The sequence below is a fragment of the Varanus komodoensis genome, unplaced genomic scaffold, assembly GCF_004798865.1.
Source record: "Varanus komodoensis strain SLA01 unplaced genomic scaffold, ASM479886v1 scaffold18_1, whole genome shotgun sequence".
Taxonomy (NCBI): Eukaryota; Metazoa; Chordata; class Lepidosauria; order Squamata; family Varanidae; genus Varanus; species Varanus komodoensis.
Window position 1 is genome coordinate 1,623,443 of NW_025335548.1, and position 20,376 is coordinate 1,643,818.

The window sequence follows — 20,376 nt, forward strand, 5'->3', positions numbered from 1 at the left end:
CGCCTTCCTCTCACGTGTCCCGATTTCCTGTGACCTGCCCCGCCCACCCTCTTCCTCTCGGCTCCATATTGAGGCTGAAGGAGGCAAAATCCAGTCACAAAATGGAGGTAACGATTGTCGGCATCGCGCGGGAAGAGGGACAGGCGACGGGCCCAGGAACGCGGGTTGCGGGAGGCGGCGCGGGAGGGAGAGCGATTGGCTGATTTCGTTGCTTGCTTCCAGCATTCCCCCCGGTTCTCGTTTCTTCATTTGCGACCAACTGATTTTCCGAAATGGCGCAACGAGAGTCGCGGCGGTAGAGGGGCGGGAGAGGCCTCTGCTTCTGGACGCCATTGTGACTTGGCGGGGAGAGGCTAGCTGGAGCGAGAGCAGCCGCAGTAGAGCGGGCGGGCTCGTCATGTTGTGTGGCTCTCACTTAAGTTAAATAAATAGCTCCCCAATTAAAGTGTATAAACATGAGAAGTTAGGATATAGCTTATCCTTTTAAAAAATACTCGCATCCTAGCTGCGGGTCGTCCACACAGCACTGGATTCTCCCGCCGGTTCTGTTTAAACTCGGACGAAAGGAAAGATCAAATGTTCACTTTTGCGAGCTCGCCTGTGTAGTGCTGGGTTGCGAAGCCTGAGCCCTATTTAGCTCACTGGGAGCCCGAAATAAGGATCGATTAAGCAGTTGGGTGCTATTTCTATTTAAGAACGTAGGAGCCAGGAGATTAAAAAAATGTATAGTTGATTTTCCACTTGTAACCTTTTTTTCTGCAGTGATCCCCTCTATTTATTGCTGTTTAACCTTTTGAAAATGAAACTGCTAACAGAAAAAGCATCTAGCCCCAACGTAGAAACAGAAGGCTAAAATTAACTATCCTCCATATAAGCAATGCTGTTACAAGTCCTTCGGGTACATGAAGAGACCTTATATTTGCCTGCATGACCCAGTATTTCCTAAGATGAAAACAAATGGACCCTTTCTTGATAGTTCCTAAAACTAGTGTTTGACAATCACTTTTATATTTCTGTTTTGAATTATAAGCTGTTTCTAATTCTGCCTCTTTCTCCCCCAGTATTCTAGTAACTGGTATGGAAGCCAATTAAAAGAAATGTTCTGGTGCATGTGAACAACCAGATCTTCTAATATCTGTTTAATAACTTATAATTAAACTGGTCTATCTTTGGAATGATGCTTAAATGCCTAGAATCTGCATCCTGAAGAACATCATTAGTTGATACTTAGCTCCAATGATAGTGGAACTTGTTTGCAATTGAGGATCTTTATATAGACTGATCTTATGCATACTTAATTAGAATGAAGTCTCTACTTGAGAGTAAGTTCTGTGAGATTGGTGACCTTAAATATTGAACAAAATTCATCACGTAACCTAGAAATCCACAATAATATTGTCTAATGATTTTAGAATTGGATGTGATTACAGATCCAATGTTAGAGACACTTGAACTTTAATGTTAAGTTTAAAATGTAACTTGACTTTCCCCTTCAAAATCTCAACCATTATATCTATTTTATTATACAAAAATACATAACATCAAAGATTTTTCATCTTAACTGCAATAATTATGATTGATTAAAATTTGTGCACTTCTAAATTGAACGATTACATTATACATGTTCCATCATTAAAACCATGTAGCTAACACTGTAAATGCTTATCTGGAAATAAAACTATAGAAGTCTATAGGACTTTCATAGGGTTATGATGTGTTGTAATCTAACCTAGAACATTTTAGTCTGATAAAGCATTCCTAACTGACATATTCTGAACTAACATATTAAGCCTCAGAAACTACTGAAGGTGTAGCTTAATTCCTTAATTTCCATATAAAAATAGAAATGGGTGTTTTAATCTAAGCATTGGTTCCATTGGTAAGCAAATCTTTCCCAACAGAAATGTATAATAGTAAAAAGTCTGTACTGTGCTTCTAACAAATACTATTTGATCTGTTACTGATCCTGTGGCTCAAGTTGGTTTAACCAGTTGGAACCAGCTGCACAGAATCTACTGTGGCTTGCTGTAGTGCACTGTCTGAAGGCTTGCATTTTCTATATCTTTGCTTATCAAAGTTGAATGTTGGGGATCTTTGTCATCACCTGAGGCATCTGTTTTTCCCATAGTTGTGAAAGTATAAGAAAGCTATCTCTTGAATTTTTTTGTTTGAACAGACTTTTACTATTTCTTCTTCTCTGGCAGAAGTGAGAGCCACCCACAGAAATCTAATATTTTAACCTTACTGGTTGGGCATTTTTTATCTCCCTCTCCCCCAAATCCACAGAAGAAATAACTGAGTCCTAAAAAAATAAAGAGAACACATCTGATCTTCCCCCTAGTAAACTACATACAACGTTTATGCATGTGACTTGGGCTGGATTTGAGTTAGAGGAAAATGTCTGGGGGATATTTGGCACTTTACTACAACCTGAGGTTTTTTGGCTGGAAATCCATGCTTTACTCAGCTTTATCTCTAACCAGCATTTCTGACTGCAGACACGTCAGGCCTGTGATGATAAGGCTCTACTAGTACAGCCCTACACCCTCTAAGTAGATGGGAGCAGGAGCACTGAGTAATACTTTTGGGTTCTGTGCTGCATTCAAGATCAAACAGATCCCCAACCCTGCTATATTGCATGGTTAGTCCTGACCACTCAATGAGGTGTATTAGGAATGAACCGCACTTGAGGAGTTGCTGTGACTACTGCACAGACTCCCCCATACACAGAATGGGAATAATGTATTTGCATTGGAAGGGTTATTTAAAACGTTGAAGAACTAAGAAAAATGTTCCACATGAAATAGGAGTAGAGTTAGGAAACACAAAAAATGCTGCTTTCGCTGGTATTTTTGTTTTGGTGATGGATGCCACTGGTACCTAGTCTTAGTTAAGTTAATGGAGAAATGCAGGGAATGGCATATCCAGTTAATAATAAGGTTCTTGCTCTTTTCATAATTCTTTGGTGTCCAGGGCAACAAGAATGCAGGCTCCCTGACCAAACGTTTGGTTCTGGAAAGCCGTTGGCCTCCTTGTTGAGAAGGCTGACACACTTTGACTGTAAAAACCTGGATAGCTTGTCGGAGCCTGGCAGAGGGCAAGGCGCATGCGTAGTGTGATGCGCTTGGTTTGAAGGAAGGGGGGGGGTGAGGAGTTACAAAGGCGAAGTTAGGTGGCTTTCAAGTGCTATCTAGGGCGTGGGGAGGATGAGGCCCTGCCTGGGACAATAAAGCACAGTCAGCCTGGAAAAGATGGAGGGCTTTTACTTGGTTCCCACACTGGACTCTTTTGCCTAAATGATCAATATGAATAAATAGGCTAATATAGAATGAATTACACTGAAGTGTAGAACCAGCTGAAACATCAAGTAGTTTTATGTACATTTCACATAAATAGAGTAATTGTTTTGCAGTTCAGTTTGCAGTCCTTTATAGCAAATAAGGGCAAATCTGATTGTTTCTGCAATAAAGATGTGTGTCTAGGGATATTGTTAGACTGTGTGCTTGACTGACCAGTTCAGGCATTTCTTTTTCTTGCTTGCAACTTAGATCTGTGCTTTGTCACAGTAATTAGTTTGAAAACAAAAGCCTCCTCCTACATTTTATTTCATTCTCTCATACAGTACCATCCCTTAAAATGAAGTGGCTTCATGTCTGCTCCACTAACATGTAGAGCCCCTTTATTTTGTATGAGAGTAAAGAAAATATTTCAGGAACAGGTAAATTATTCGTACTACTTGTTACCTAGGTTAAAAGGAGCAACTGAGTCAGAACACCCCTCCCAAAATGGCGTGTAAAGAGGAAAGAGAGGCTGAAGATTACAAGAGGAGGGGAAGAAGATCTTCACAGGTCAAATGCTTTCTTTTTCTAGTTTTCTGACATGGGTAAACAGAGAATTCTTGCTTTGCTGCTGCTTCAGTTGCTCCTTGTGTGGCTTAGACTACACATTGCACTATTCTCTTCTGCTTGGCTCTTAAATACTTCATTGTGCCTTTTGTTTCCTGCCCTAGTTTGGAAGATTTATCGTAAGTTTGTAACTTGCAAATCTATAAATTATGAAAGTTTTGCTGTGAAGGGTAGAACTTGACAACCAATATTTAAATAGATATTTGTTATCCATAAATAGAAATAAAAACATAGAATTACCAAGTTCTAATAATAGCCACTTTATTAAAGATAAGACTGCTGAAAGTAAAACAAACTGTATTATACTAAAATGAGCAAAAGCAAAGCAAAAATTACTCATAGATAATCTGGCAGTTTGGTTGCATATTTCCTGCTGACCGGCATCCAGTTCTAACTGAAATGGTAACTGTGGTAATTATGTTCGTGCTGTTCTACTAAAGACTGCTGGGGGTAGGGAATCACATTACTGAATGTACTCCATATAAAGAAATTCCAGCTAGAAAAGGTAACACAGCATGGCTAAGAGTTTAGTATTCTGCAAGTAACAACATTATGTGAGATGCACTCCCTCCCATCTGCAGTTGAAAATGGTAGGTTTGCCACTTCATTGAGAACTAGGCCAAATGCTGCCATGTCTGAGCTGATCAATTTCACTTGGTTAAATTCCTGAACTGATTGCGTTATGCTATATTTTGGAGATGTTTGGCAAAGAAGCAAACTGAAGCCATCTGTTGAAGGTTTAATTGTGATGCAACAATTGCAACTGTCAAGGAAGAGCGTATCAAGTATGTGCAGCCATAACCAGATATTTAAATACATGATACTCAAAACACTGGAAATAACTAAATATTCGGCATTAATCTGGATGATAGATGCAGTAATATAACATAAGGCATCTCTCTTGCCATATGTTTACCCCCTCTTCACCATACAGCCCCCCCTAGTTTTATGATTATGTTACTTCCACCTTATAGAACTTAACTGAATGATGTCTTATATTCCAAAGACTTAGCTATATAATGATTTTTGATTTCATGCTAGAAAACCCTAGATATGTGTGGGGCATATATAGTCATATGATCTGAAAATGATTGGATTATCCAAGAGCTATGTACATTCTGTTTGGGGAAGGAAGGGAAAGCAAGGGACAGTTTAGCTGATATTTTGCATGTGTTCATCATGACATAGGTAGAGCTTTTGGAAACCAGCAACAGTCCATATTTATTTTCCACCATCACCTTCATGCATGCTTGCACTCTCACCTTGGTGCTTAGAAAAGACTTTGAAGATGATCAGCAAAGATCGGCACTCACTTGCTTCTGCACTAAAGAGAAGGGTTGGGATTGGCTGTTTTCAGCAGTGAGGGGCCAAAGAATGCACAAAATGAGCCTCTGGAGTGGAAATTGGAGCTTGGCATTTTGTCAGTGGCCAGAACAGCCAGTTCCATACTCCCTTCCAGAGACACAGTGAAAGGCAGCTAAGAGTCCTGGAAGCAGGCCCCATTGAACATAATGAGACTTTCCAGTAAACCACCATTTTGTCTTGGCCAAAATGTGTGATCCTCTGTCTTCAGTATGGGCCATCTGATTTCTGCACCATTTAGTATCTAGCTTCCATTCCAATTCAGGTATTGTCCAGATGTCCCTAGTATTCCAGTATGGGTACCATAAAATTCATGCTAAGTTATAACAAGGTTTCTTAAATGGAAACATGACATAGCCTTTTCCTGATTAGCTGTGTAAGGTAAGCATGTATTTTTCCACTAATAATCAGGAATATTACCAAGGTTTGTTAAATTTGGCCACTGCAAGACTAGTATTGGTTTCTGCAACAATATGTGGCTGTCAGGTTAATAATTGTCTGCTCTTCTAAAATGTAGTATAGTGATCTTGACTCGAGAGCCTCTTGTTGCAGTGGTAGGGTGGATGTTAATTTTCAGGAAAGTTTGTTTTTCTGGAGAGTCCAAGCTAAGTATCTTAGCAGATTATTTCAAAGGAATGTGTTACTTTCTAGACAGATTATTAAAAGTGATGTAAGAAGTTAAAAATGTCATGATCCTGGAGATTCCTTCCAGTAGCTAACTTGCTCCAGAGATGCAGTCTCTTAAACACATTATGTGTGATAATGTGCTATGAGAAAAGAGGAGAATGTTCATATTCTGCAGTTCCCAGAAATTAAAGGATTTCCATTAGCAGGCTTTAAAGCAAGACCCATACTGACATTGTTTATCTGCAACAATGTGCAGTTTCTACATGCAAACTGCTATGCCTCAATGATTTTATGAATGAATAGGGGTATTTATGTACCCTTAATATGCTTAGGTCTAAGTGAAGCAGAAATTATTTCATAATACTATCCTTAATACATGAAGTATAAACAAGAAAGTGGTGTCGTAGAAATGAACAAGACAATCTGCTTCCTTAACATTTCTACTGTTTTCTGGAACTAAAATACTGTCAGATAAGCTATATTAAATTAGAGTATTAACCATGGGAACCTATGCTGCATCTCATTGGAACATGCAGCAATATTCTTATTTTGTTACATCCAGATTATTCGGTAGGTAAAATTGAGACCTGCACATGTTCTGAAGTCTAGCTTCTTGTTGTTCTTACAAATAAAATCGAGAAGGACAAGCTGTTATGTATGGTAACTAGAAAGTTAAAATCCCCTCCCTGAAATGGTAAGTCTAAGCAGTGATTGTTCATCTTTGGCCAAAATTGGTTGTCCTCTGAAATTCAATACATGGTATCTGAAAGATTTTTATTTGTTCATAAGAACTTAATAAAAGTGCCGGTCTGTTTGGCCTCCTAATCTTAGATGTGATTGCATGGAAGTGTGATAATAAAAGTCACAGGCCTGTTGAGCTCAGTGTACTTTTAACTGTTTGTGGATTGTTCTGCATTTAAAGCCAGAAACAAGCTAATAGAAACTAATGCTGCTGTTAATGTTTTTAGTGTAGCAAAGTGTGAAACTTGTAACTCGCTGTTTCTAACAGTAAATCATGTGTGAATACAGATAAATCAACTTCACAACATCATGTATCTTGTATACCACACTGAGACTTTCCTTCTTCCAGGGCCATGATCCTAAGGAACCAGAACAATTGAGAAAACTGTTTATTGGTGGCCTGAGCTTTGAAACTACGGATGATAGCTTAAGAGAACATTTTGAAAAATGGGGCACACTAACAGACTGTGTGGTGAGTGATCACAACATCCAGCTTAACAGAGCAAGTCTATGTATATTTACCTTGGAAGCAGTTCCCACTCTTTTCAGTGGGGCTTACTCCTGGGCATAAAACTGCAGTCTGTGCCACAACATCAGTGCCTAAATTAGTGTTACATGCGCTGTATGTGTAAAATTTCTTTAAGGTGATGAGAGACCCGCAAACAAAGCGTTCCCGAGGCTTTGGTTTTGTGACCTACTCTTGTGTAGAAGAGGTAGATGGTGCAATGGCAGCTCGACCACATAAAGTTGATGGACGTGTAGTGGAACCAAAGAGAGCAGTTTCTAGAGAAGTAAGTAAATCTTGATGTATATTTGATTAGTAGTTACTTAATTAAGCAGATACTTCATTTGTAAATCTAAATATGTTTTTAAATCTCATTCTTGGAAATGCTAAACATAACCTGCAATTTTATAGGATTCTGTGAAACCTGGTGCCCATTTAACAGTGAAGAAAATATTTGTTGGAGGGATTAAAGAAGACACAGAAGAATATAATTTAAGGGATTATTTTGAAAAATATGGCAAAATTGAAACCATAGAAGTAATGGAAGATAGGCAAAGTGGAAAGAAAAGAGGGTTTGCCTTTGTAACATTTGATGATCATGATACAGTTGACAAAATTGTTGGTATGTAATCATGCTATGTTTTCTTTTTACTGTTACTGATATATGAAACACTTTCAAGTGAACAAGGGACTTAGTCTAAGAACAACTTTGGTCAGGGCCATATCCCACCCTCCTAGATCTCTCCACCTTGACTCTGTGGTTACATGTCCAACTGAGAAGAGCAGGCTGGCCCCAGCTTTGTGTTCCTTTGTATACACAGGCTCTTAGTCCAGAATTGTCCATGTTATGTCCCCAAGCAGAAACTGGCTGGCTGGCTTTTCACCCTTCTCAAGGTTCCTGATTTGATCAAATACTCCCTTTGATCAGTCAGAATCTCCCACCACCCCCAAGGGTTTCAGCTACCATCACTGTGATTGAGTGAGCTTCCTAACTGTGTGAAACAACCTCACTAACAGCTTCAAAAACTTGCATCTCATGCAATATCAGGATCCCAGAGAACCCTTTCTCTGTAGCAAGAACACCCTTTTATTCTAACAAGGAAATGAGAAGAATTTGGTTGCAGAGAATCCAACTAAAATGCCCCTCAGGATCCAGACAGAGGAAGGCTAGGCACTATCCACTCAGACTTAAGATCCTGTTGCAGTGTCCAGGTTACAGCCAGGATAGGGGATGGGGTTCAGCAGGAATTCAGTCCTTTTAAGTGTTGTTCTTAAAAGGCAATTGGGAAAGCATGATTGACTCAGACTGGAAAAAGCATGTGGAATGCAGTATGCACATCTCCCATAATATATGTACTTTTGAATGGCATGGATGATCTGTGCCTTTGAAACCTCCTCTCCTTTCCCACCTGACTCAGTTTGGAGATGTAACCATTTATTCATCTTCCTTTTTTAACAAAAGTGAGATTAACAAGGAGATTAATGTGGAGCAGAGTTCTTTCACTGGTGGCATCCATTTAATGGACTATCCTGCTTAAAGAGTTCCAAGAAGCTCGCCCATTCCCCTGCCTGTTAGTTACCACCTCCTTTCTGCTATTTGGTACACAATTGCTTATTTCATTTTGTTTTGTTTCATTTCTGTTTGTGTGTTAACTTCATTGTTTGCAAAAATGCAACTACTGCTGTGAAAATAACTTTAGGTAATTGTGCATGAAAGAATACTCATAATATGTGTACTTTCTTGCCATAAGAATTTCAAAACTTCTTTCAGTTCAGAAATACCACACTATAAATGGACATAACTGTGAAGTGAAGAAGGCTCTCTCCAAGCAAGAAATGCAAACAGCCACTGCTCAAAGAAGTGAGTGTGTTACCTTGACAGCACAGGTGGTGGTGGTGGTCGTGGAAACAGCTTTCATTGCCAAATATTCACTCCCCCTCCCTCCCTCCCTCCCTCCCTCCCTTCCTTCCTTTCTTTTTGGTGTGGACTAGGTCGTGGGAGCAGTTCAAGCAACTTCACAGGTCGTGGGAACTTTGGAAGCAGTGGTGGAAATTACGGCAGAGGTGGAAGTTTTGGTGGTAGAGGTAAATGTCTTTCCCCACCCTCTTTTAAAAAGATCACCTTAAAATATGACACATTATGGGTTTTAACACTTTCGTTCTGATTTAGGAGGCTATGGTGGCGGAGGTGGAGGAGGTGGCAGCAGCAGAGGAAGTTTTGGGAGTGGTGATGGATACAATGGCTTTGGTGATGGTAAGCACAACATAGCTGATAGCCATTGAATTATACCTGACCTTAGAGAAAACAAATCAGCTGTAATTTACTTGTATGTACTCTGAAGTATCTTAACATGTGGAATATGCAAGGAAAGGAGACAACATATGGAAAACATAGTTAAACAGGACAGGATCCAGACTTAATTAGTCCTGCTATTTCATAAGGCAAACTTAATAACAGAACATGGGACAAAGCTCATGATTTCCAAGAGGCTGTGTAAGTGTAGCCAGCTTTGTGTGAATCACAATTCCGTGACCTGTTTTGCACAATATGACGGTCCACAGTGGCTTGATTTTTCTGTATGGACTGTTGCATCATGCCAGATGTCCATGGTTGCTCAGCTTGCTGTATTATGTTAGCACAGAGAGCAGCAGTGTTTGAAACCATCAAATAACTCTAAAATATTGAAACCCTTATCCAACACAGCATAGAGGGGGTCTTTAGATGCCCAGAGAATATGACAGACTCTGCAAATAATTAAGCCATGGACTGTTTTACTTTGTAAACCGAATCATTTATTTGGAATTGAAGGTCCCAAAGAATGCAACCTCTGTTCATGAAAGGTTGGCCAGTAAAAGGAGCCTTTCCCCTCTGCCCATTGAAATCTGCAAATCTGTGTAAAGGGGGGGCATCTCCAAACCTTAAGAACATGATGCTTTAGGCTGCAGGATGATTGCATGAAAACTATTCCTTCCTTTCTGCAAGCAGATACCTCTACTGTTTTTGGGTCCTTTCTGTGCCTGGAGGAGCAACTAAAGATATTTAGATTTATGAAATATTTGTAAAATCTGCATTTAACAGTTCCTATATTTAGGATCCTATATTCAGAGTAGTATGACAACGGTACTTACTACCTTGGGAAGTTGTGGGCTCTCCCTTGCTGAAGACATTCAAAAGCTTCTGAACAGTCATCTGAGTGGAATGTTGTAACTTAGTGTCCTGCAACAGCAGCAGGTTGAACCCCATGGCCTTTGGGCCCCTTCCAACTCTGCTGTGTTATGATTTGGTGCACCTAAAATACCAGGACCTTGTAAAATCGGTATAAATAATCAACATACCATATTGTGGAATATTCAGTATGTTTGAAAGTTGAAATAAATGGATTTTCTGCATTTTTCCAGTTACATAATAAGCCATCATAGAACTCTAGTCACCACAAATGTAATACTTTGTAAGTACAACTCCCATCAGCCCCAGCCAGCACAGGCAGTTGTTAGGGATCATGGCAGTTGTAGACCAGACATTTGGAGGGGCCCAGGCTGATGGAGAAGGGTGAAATAGTTTATTGAGTTCATTAAGGCAGCTCCATTAGGATGCCTTGATTGGTTACCATAATTGTATAATATACCTTTTATAGCAGTTCATCTCAAAACTGGACCTGAAAGTCCCTGGCATTGCATTCAGTGCATTTACTTTGAGATTTTTTACAAATACAGTTACTTTTGTTGTGTTAATTAATGTTTCAAGGCGGAAACTATGGTGGTAGTCCTGGATATGGTGGCAGAGGAGGTTATGGTGGTAGCCCAACTTACGGAACACCAAGCGGCGGATATGGTGGAGGGGGAGGAGGCTACGATGGCTACAATGAAGGAGGAAGCTTCGGCGGTAAGAAAACTGAATTATATCATCTAACATCTATCTGTATTTCTAGTATTAGGTAAACCTGTTGCTTCAAAAGGTCTTGTAGGAATAATTAATTAAAAATAGTGTTGTGCTGTGTACATTTATGCTTTATAGGTTATAATCTAGGTTGTAGGTTATACCATTTCAGGTTCTAAACTCTCTGAAATATCAATAGTTTGAAAGATGCTTGGGGAATCTTTATGTGTTTCCCTAGACACATCAACTTATTTGAACCATAGAGCAACATTGGTAACAATTCTTCAGATGAACATGCTTCAAATCTTTAAAATCTGTTAAGGAAAATACTACATTTTTTTAGCTACCTAATTCCCGTCTCTAGCATGAACTGAAGAATTTTTACATTTTATGATTCTGATCTGTCAAGCTGCTTTTCCCCTGTCTTCCCTAAAGCTTCTTGTAGATAATTTACTACCAAAAGTGGCTGGAGGATCCAGCAGGTAGTTCTCCCATCCAGGAAATAGGTGTGTAACCTGTTGTATATGGGGCTGCATTTCCCCTGAAAGAGCAGATAGTCCTGGATCCAGCATTGCCTTAGGTGACCTCAGCTTCAGGGGGTGCCTTTAATCAGCCTCAGCTTCTTCACTAGGTCTATCCATCCCTGGGCACAGAAAATTATGTTAAAGTGATCTATGCCCTGGAAACCGATGTAATGGATTACTACAGTGTGTTGTACAGGAAGGTGCCCCTGAAGACGATTCAGAAGCTTCAAATGGTGCAAAATGCATCTGCTGGAGCTTAAATAGTGCAACCAGATGGGAGTGTATTACCCCAATTACCTTGACTACCTAATCATTTCCAACTTCAGTTCAAGATGTGATGCTTTTTTTCAAAGTCCTAAACAGCTTGGGACCCAGATACCCAAAGGAGCATTGCTCCATCTACCACCATTATTCCATATACTTACCTGTCCATCCCTTTACATTCTTCAGAGGAAGCTATTCTCCAGATTCCCTTGGCCCAAGGAAGGCTCACTGTGTAGGAACTAAGCAGAGGGCCTTTTCTGTGATGATGTCCTACCACTGCACTGCCTTTCTTCATTGGAGCTTGGCTGGTGTTGACCCACTGCCATTTTACTGCAGGTTAAAATAATTTTTCTAGGAACTTTTGGAAAGTTTTTCCAAAATGTAAGTTGTTAATGAGGTTAATGGAGCAGGGGTGTGGAGGGGAATAAGTCAAAGTGTTGAGGCATCTTAAAAGACTAACAAGGAAGGCTAGTGCATTTTTTTTCCATGCCAGCTGCGGCTCCAAAGTTTCAAGTGTGACTTTGGAATAAGCATGGAGAGTGGGGGCATTCAGCAAGGAGGCTTCACGGGGGTACAAGGAATCCCAGTGGTATGTCAGCCCCTCCTCACAAGCAGTGCCAGAAGACATAGGCAGCTGAAACCAGCGGCGTCTTTTGCAGAGCAGAAGTCCATGCTTCCACACTCCTACCACGCTCAGTTGGATGCCCAAAATCCTTTTGAATTCAAAAGGTTACGGGTAGCCACACTGGATGATGTCTGAAATAATCCTAGCTGTAGGAACACTAAAGGTAGCCATGCTGACCTTTAAAAAAACTTCCTAAAATCCATATCAGTATGCTATCTTTATTAAGCCAGCCAAACATCAGAAAAAATCTAGAAGCTGTCAAGATCTCCAGACTTCTTCACCAGACAAGATGTTAGAAAAACAGAAGGTAGCAGGAACAGGGCTGAGTTGATGATGAATTCACATATTGGAGTCCCAAGATGAAATCGGAAGAGCAGTGTGCTGCTATAGAAATAGATGTACTATAGCTGAATGGTTTGGGACTAGACTGCCTGAGGGAGCACTTTGCTCCGTATATGCCTGCCCACTCATTTAGATCCTCCTCTGAAGTCCTCCAAATACCCCTCCAGTGAGATCAAGCTCAGTGAGAAAGGGTTAGGATGAGAGAGTGGCACCCAGACTCTGGAATTCACTCCCCAGGGACATACGGCTGGCATTGACTTTACTTTCTTTTAGACGCCAGGTGAAAACAAGCTTTTGGTTAATTTATAGTTCATTCATTATTTAATTTTGATTGTTAATTTATTGGTTGCATGTGGTCATGTTGTATACAGTTTTATATAATTTTTATTATGTGAGATGGTTTAACAACCATCTTTTGCTTTTATCCATTTTATTGATTGTATTTACATGCTGCTTTCAGCATTGGTAAGCTGTCCAGAAGCCTTCAGGTTATGGGGTGGCATAAAGGTAGAATGGAATGAATGAATTAATGTACTAGGATAGGTAGGTCATGAGATGTATAGAAGCTTGGGTCTGGAACTGGGAGCAAGAAATCCTTACCCATGATTATATCCGGTCAATTGAAATGCAAGTACAATAATCCAGACCCATTAAAACTTGTCCTGCACACTAAACTATATCTGGCATTGCTTAGTTACTTAATCTGAGAGGATTGTAGTGAATATTGAAGCCTATTTTGGAAAAAAATGCTTGATCTAAGTAATTCATATGAAATAAAAATTTTGTTCTCAGGCAACTATGGTGGCAGTGGAAGCTATAATGATTTTGGCAATTACAGTGGACAGCAGGCATCCAGCTATGGACCCATGAAAGGAGGTGGCAGTTTCAGTGGCAGAAGCTCAGGCAGTCCCTATGGCGGTAAACACACTATTTCAGTAGATAAATCTGATGACTACTCCTGAGGGAAATTTACTTCAACAGTTAATATTCCTTTTGCAGGAGGCTATGGATCAGGAGGAGGAAGCGGTGGCTATGGTGGTAGAAGATTCTAACAATTGTTCCAGCCTAAAGGTAGGTATGCTACAAACAAGTGTTGTATATGAAAACTACAACGTTTCACTGAGAGTAATCCTTTTCTTATCCTGTATTCAACAGGCTACAGTTCTTAGCAGGAGAGAGCGAGGAGTTGTCAGGAAAGCTGCAGGTTACTTTGAGACAGTCGTCCCAAATGAATTAGAGGAACTGTAAAATCTGCTACAGAAGGAGCGATGAACCATAGTCAGAAAAGTTACTGCAGCTTAAACAGGAAACCCTTCTTAAGGACTGTCATAGCCACAGTTTGCAAAGAGTGCAGCTATTGATTTAATGCAATGTAGTGTTTAGATGTACATTCCTGACTTTTTTTTAATTTGTTGTTGTAGCTTTGTCTTTTCTTCATAAAATCAGGTATATTGCCCTGTAAATTTGTGGTAGTGGTACCAGGAATTAAAAAATAATTAAGGAACTTTTAATTTTTTCAATACTTGTGTAGTTCAGTTTTTTCTTACTGAAACTTCTTTAATAAAGAAATGTAGTTTTAGGGTATATTCTTGCTAGGAAAAAATCAGTGCATTATAATCTGTATTAATTTAAACTATAGAAATGCTGAATCGTTTAAGAACATTAGTTTTTCTGCATATGTAGCTAAATGAAATGAGTTGCACATGCAAAGGGAGAGACAAGATGTTTGCATTAAAGCTTGTTTAGCTGTATAACTAGGACTGAGTCATTTAAACTAGTGCTTGTGAATGATAAAAAGCTTTACTTTCAAATGGAAATTCCAGATACATCTGGTTTGTGCATATCTTAATTTGTAGCCTTTGTTTCTTAGCTTAAGTCTTCTAAGTAAATAAGCATTGAAAGAGTTCTCTTAAAGCTTCATTCAGTTTGCCTCCCATTTCATTGATACATGCAGGAACTACAATAAGCGCTGACAGAACAGGCTTCTGCCCTCCATTACTGTTGAGGCTTAATTCCCCCTAAATGGCAAACAGATTTAAGTGCACACACACATAACTGAATTAAAACTTTGAAGCCAATAGTCTGGGTCTGTTACTTAGGTTCTAACTGTATAGCCTCATTTGTATCTATTTCCGCCCTAAAACATGAATTCATTTGTAATGGTTAATACTTCTATTGTATGTGATTCTGTACGCCTGCTCTACCAGGAGCAAAACTGCAGCACAGGCACAGTCCCTCTTGAGTTCCTTGTAATGATTATAAACCTTCCGACAATGGGTAAAATAACGTATTTCACTCACTTTCCAATGCCCTGAGCATAGGTCTTGAAGGTGATGTGAAAGCAAACTGGTGCACAGTCTAGCAGTAGGACCTCTCTGGGCTGAAGATGATACATTGGTCACGAACGGGTGTCGTATGGCTAGAGTGCATCAGAACAATGTGGTCAAAACTTGATTAAATTCACAACTGTGGGTGTGGTATTTACTCCTTCACTTACCCAAATTTGTGTACAGCCATGTTCCCTAATAATCTGCTGTCCTTCTCAATCTGATCAGACTTCTCTTTTAACTATTGCCAGAGCAGTGCTTTCTGTCAATACACATCCAGAAGAGTAGGGCACAGTGAGTAGAAGAAACTCAGACACTTGCCAGTATGATGCTGGAATTTCTCACCTGTTACTTCTTCTCTAGGCCAATGAACAGTATAAGGTAAAGATAATTTCAGTATAGGAATGGGCTATCAGACATTCGGAAATGTTGCTCGACGAGGCACTGAGTCATGGTTGTTGGGTATAGAATACGATCGTTAAATCTCATTTGCAATGTGTAAGGTGTGCTAAGCACTATCAAGAGCACTGATACACAGAAGCTCCATAATGTCAATGTATTACAGTGGGAATTAGGCGGCTGGCCTCTCAGGATATCCTTTGTGGTTTTGGGAAACAGTGCCTACACTCAAAAGAGACAAAACTTGTTGAAGGGCATCGGTTTCATATTGTACTATGGAATCTTCATATTACGAAGTTGCATGTGCACATTTCTTGCGAGGATAGATTAGATCTCAATTACCCCTTCCAGGCCTGCTATTGATTGTAAGGGCAGAATTGAAGGATGGGTTTAAGGTACTTGATCTGTTCTTAATGGAGGGGGGTGGAATCTTGATGGCAAATAGTGAAATCTCTCAATTTTATAGTGTGGTTATCTGTTTTGCAATTCTTAATATGAAATCTGTAGGTTGCCAGTTGTTGGTGCCAGTGTCTTAGACCTAGTTCTCGGTGAACTTGGGGAAGTATAAGCAGAGGACAGTGATTAACCAGCTTTAAAGACTCTAGGATGTATCTCTTAGGCAAAGTGTGGATCAAAGGACTCAGACAGGACTTCAGCAGCCTATTGTGTATGTGGACAAGTCAGCATAATTAAAGAATGACGAGGCAGCAACAGCACCAGCTTCAACTTCCAGAAAAGTGAAGGCATAAAATACTATGCTGATAGTGAGCATCTTTCCAAAAGCTAGTTAAATATCGAAGAAATATCGAAGAAAGTCTAGCAAGAGTTCTTCACCAGTTGGAACCTCCTTGAGTCATAGCTACTTGAGTTGACCCAGAGTCATAGGTCTAGCATTTAGACCTGAAAGGAAGGGGAATAAGAATAGGTAAGGTTTGTCTCTAACACTTTTCATGAATTAAAGAACAACTCTTTGCTGAACAAGGTAAGAAAATTCTCTTTAACTTGCAGATTGTAGAAGAAACTTGTCCAGAGGTCTGTTTCTTACCCACTGGAAAATCTTGGCTTGGTAAGACTAACGCAGTACTAATTTTTAATATACCCATGACTGTATTCTGAACTTAGAAAATCCAGCCTCAATGATAAGTGGAACTATAAGGTGAGTGCCAACATGTATCACTGTACCTCCAAACTATGAAATGTGAGAGACCTAGTGTTAACATTAGCATTTATATAGGCTTAGAATAGTTTGGGGTACTTTACAGTCCTTACAACAACTCTGCAAGGTAGGTTGAGATAGGTGGATGGCTGAAGGTGGTGGCTTGCACAATGAGTTGGTGACCAAGTTCACATATAATGGCAAATCATTGATTGGCCCATGGTTTACCATCTACAGGCAGGAGTGAGTGTGCACACTGCCTCATTTGCACTCCTCGTTTTTGCTTTCAGTCAACAGCTTGGGTTGAAAGTAGGTTGTGATACGGGAGTCCAGAGTGCTGGGTTGTTGAGGGGCTACAGCAGTTAAATCATGGCTTGTTCAGTTAACTCCATGCTTGTCCGTCATACTTGGCAACCTACGACCCAGCCAATCGTAGGTTGTTGATTAAAAGCAAAGGTGAGGAAAGTACAGGAAGTAGCTCATACGTGGCTTCTCAAGCATGGCTGTTACGTGAGAACTAGGTCACTTGCAAAGGCAGAATCTGATCTGGAATGGAATGTCCCTTACTCAGCTTATGTACTTTGGGGAATGTAGCAAATTACCAGTAGTCGCCTTAGTGATAAATTTACCACGAATTAATGAGATGTAGGGGAGTTTTTTTTAAAGAGAACTGAAGTACAAGTCTATTAATTTAGTTTTGGACAAACATGCCACTTAAAAAGTAGTAGATTGCCATATTTTGCTGCTAGCTCAGGCAAAAGCCATTAGATCCCCGATGTTTAGTGCAATTTGACAATCTCAGGCTATGATCCTAAGGTAATTTAGAAGTAAGATACATTGAAATGTGTAGCACTAGCTTTCAAGTAAATACATGATAAATTTGGTGGAAAGAACTTGATTAAGCATTGCAGATTTTCTCTTGGTAACCTCAATTACTACATTTCAGGCAAGAAAATTGGTAAGTTACTCATTCGGAACTTGAATACATGATACCCCCTCCAAGTTACTGGCTCTCTTTCAGGTAACATAAATCTTTGACAAAGTGTTTCTCACTTGCAGCTAGGGTTTTTCCCTTGCTTTGTTACTTTAGTCTTGAATGTTTCATAACCCAATAATATTTGGAACTCTTGTTTTGCCTTTTTCCCATCTGTTGTAGGTCTGCATGCTAACGAAGATAGGAGCATGGTTCCAGCTGTTCTACGCCTGTTGGGCACCCTGACATTCCCACTTCACTATGAACTTGGACAGGAGAGCTTGAAGTTGTAGGCTTCTCCCATCTGCATAAGATGCAATGCAAATGCTTAACCTAGAGCACACAGTGCTAGAGGGCAGAGTCCCTCATCAGTCCTGCCTTTACAGCTGGCACTGTAAAGCATGTAGTTTGAGCTTGAATTCCAGGCTTCTGAGTGGTAAACAGCACCTGTGCTCCCTGTCCTTCTCTAATGGACTTCACCAAGCTGCTTGTGTACTGAGCTCGGCACTCCCCAATGGAAGAAAGAAGCAGGGTGAGTGCATCGGCATCTCTTTCTTCATACCCACCCATCAAGAGGTCTGCTGGCACTCTCTGGCTACCACAGGAAGACCTGAAACCCTGTGTGCACTCAGTTAAGCATTTTCCCCAAGCAATGAAGGGCTCAGCCAAATGTGTGTTTCAGTGCAGCCATGAGAGCGGGTGGGGGTGCATGTGTTCGAAGGGAGTGGGGACAGTGCAGTGTAATTAATCAGTAACTAATTGGTTAGCCTTCGGGTACTCAGCTAACATTCCGAATATTTTTTTTTTCTTCTGCCCTGCAGGGTGCTAACAAAAACGACCATCTCTTCCACACAAGTTGAAATAGATGAAATACATCAGTATCACATGAAGATAGCTCATAGCCTATGACAGCGGGAAATTGATTGGCGTGTGTAATACTTGTATCGATCAAATGCTTACAATAAAGTGCCATTATTTATCATGATAGTTGGTGGATCTGCTAATTATACAAAGCGGTTAGGTTGTCTTTTCTGCATCACTGAACAGTAGCTTTCATAAGATGCCTTCCAAAGTCCACAGTGCCTTGAAGAGCTTGGAGTTGTGTAAAGTGTGGCTTGGCATCCTTCCATTAGCTGTACAGATGGGTACACAGTGCTCGACTGTCTAATAGTGGAATTTCTTTTTACTTTCACCTCTCTGTTTAAGGAGAAGATAACTCTTCCTCCCCCTATTGAACTTAGCAAGAACACGTTAAATGTTTTCATCTGCTGCTTTATATAATAAAAAGATACTTCATACACTAGGAAGCCCAGTCCCAGGGAGACGTAGTGTCTATGAGAAGACTGAGGGAGGGCAACACTTAGACTGAGAGCTGTTTTTATAGTACATTTTACAGTTGGAGCTGTTTCAACATACAAAATGTGTACGTTGTAATTTGTGATGTGTATGTGCAGAAATTGTACCTTTTTCCTACAAAATACAAGTACTGATCAGGGCTAAGTACGGTGAAGTGCCTGGTCCTGCCTAATCTTGGAAGGTAAACAGCCAGCCTTGGATAGAATCTGGGTGGGAGACTTGAATCTTGCTGGACCTGCTGGCCTTCCAGGCCCAGACAAATGTATGATTTTATGACTGAAAGACATTGTACCATTTGGGGTGGTGTCAGGACTATGAAATCTCTTTCTGTCTTAGGCTGTGCATGTTTTCTACCTGGTAGTCACTTGAGAACAAAGAAATGTGAGCTGCTTGAGAGGCCCTGAAGATTAAGAATATGCAAAGCTTCATTTAAATTCTTAAAAGAGAGTTTAAAGTCCATGAACTAAGGTCCAAAACACCTAAACACACTTTTGACCTAGAAAGGGGAAAATATATTGACTAGCAATAGCTTTTTTCCAAAGTGCAAATGCCTGAAAGTATGAAATTGTACAACTTATTTTGTTACCATACAGTATTAAACTATAGTTAATAGCATCCCTTTATCTAATATCCAGACAACTTTGATATTGCATTGTATATAAATATGAACTGTGAATAAATGTGACTGAAAACTTTGTATGGGGGGGGGCTTTCCCCCTTCATACCAAAGTAGTTTGTTACCACAAAACCCTAATACATTCTTGGAAATGAAACCATCCATGAACTGAAGTTGTTCTACCAAAAAAAAAAAAAGCCAACCATTGAAATTGGTTTGTCACCTGGAAGAGATACTTTGATCTATAAATCAGGGTGAATCATGCTGCAATGCTACTGTGAAAGGTGGTTCCAGTGAAATCAATAGCACTTAATTCTCTCTCTCTCTGAAATAGAAGTTACTAGAAAATTATAGAAAACAAGTTTTGTGTATTTAATAACTGAATGGGTACTCCATGTTTGATTTTTTTTCTTGTTAGCTTGTGTTACAGTTTGTAGCAGCTGTAAAAGGCTATTTTCTGCACCTAAATTGATTCTCTTACAACTTGTCAGAATTTGGAAACTTAATTTTGAAATCAGCAGGAATACTCAGAGATTTGTCAGAATGGCATACTGTCCATGTTTAAGGTAAACCAAAAGGGGAAAAAACAGACAAAGTTGTATTCTCTGGCTCAAATGTAAGGGAGATTTCCTGGGTTTTCCTTTGTTCTGCAAGTGCTCTGCAGTTTTTACTATCAATATTATTCAGGCTTGCTGATCATGGTAAGTCAAGCAATGCAAAGCACTGGAGACCCACTCCTATAAACCTTGTTTGGGCATTTGCTCTGAGTTCTAAGGC

General features: G+C 39.9%; 1 protein-coding gene across 9 annotated transcripts; it reads left to right on the forward strand.

The window, feature by feature from the left end:
* On the forward strand, positions 1 to 18,612 carry HNRNPA3 (heterogeneous nuclear ribonucleoprotein A3). 9 transcript variants are annotated; one of them, XM_044427117.1, is made up of 16 exons: positions 1 to 107; positions 3,748 to 3,848; positions 6,985 to 7,107; positions 7,280 to 7,426; positions 7,552 to 7,762; positions 8,912 to 9,001; positions 9,133 to 9,225; positions 9,311 to 9,394; positions 10,886 to 11,023; positions 13,565 to 13,690; positions 13,772 to 13,843; positions 15,351 to 16,423; positions 16,507 to 16,654; positions 17,601 to 17,675; positions 17,811 to 18,159; positions 18,449 to 18,612. In XM_044427117.1, the coding sequence occupies exons 2-11, from the start codon at positions 3,786 to 3,788 to the stop codon at positions 13,822 to 13,824; spliced, it is 1,128 nt and encodes a 375-aa protein (XP_044283052.1). In that variant the 5' UTR covers positions 1 to 107; positions 3,748 to 3,785; the 3' UTR covers positions 13,825 to 13,843; positions 15,351 to 16,423; positions 16,507 to 16,654; positions 17,601 to 17,675; positions 17,811 to 18,159; positions 18,449 to 18,612. The 9 variants fall into 9 exon arrangements, with proteins under 9 accessions (XP_044283052.1, XP_044283051.1, XP_044283053.1 ...); XM_044427116.1 differs by having other exon boundaries at positions 16,507 to 16,564; XM_044427118.1 differs by having other exon boundaries at positions 15,351 to 15,480; positions 16,507 to 16,564.
* The last annotated feature ends 1,764 nt before the right edge of the window (positions 18,613 to 20,376 follow it).

Excerpts from the sequence above, each read along its gene's own strand:
- HNRNPA3 (XM_044427110.1), top strand. The coding sequence starts at position 3,786 with ATGGCGTGTAAAGAGGAAAGAGAGGCTGAAGATTACAAGAGGAGGGGA. Across the intron at positions 7,108-7,279 it reads GCACACTAACAGACTGTGTG|GTGATGAGAGACCCGCAAAC; the intron begins GTGAGTGATCAC and ends AATTTCTTTAAG. Across the intron at positions 13,691-13,771 it reads CTCAGGCAGTCCCTATGGCG|GAGGCTATGGATCAGGAGGA; the intron begins GTAAACACACTA and ends TTCCTTTTGCAG.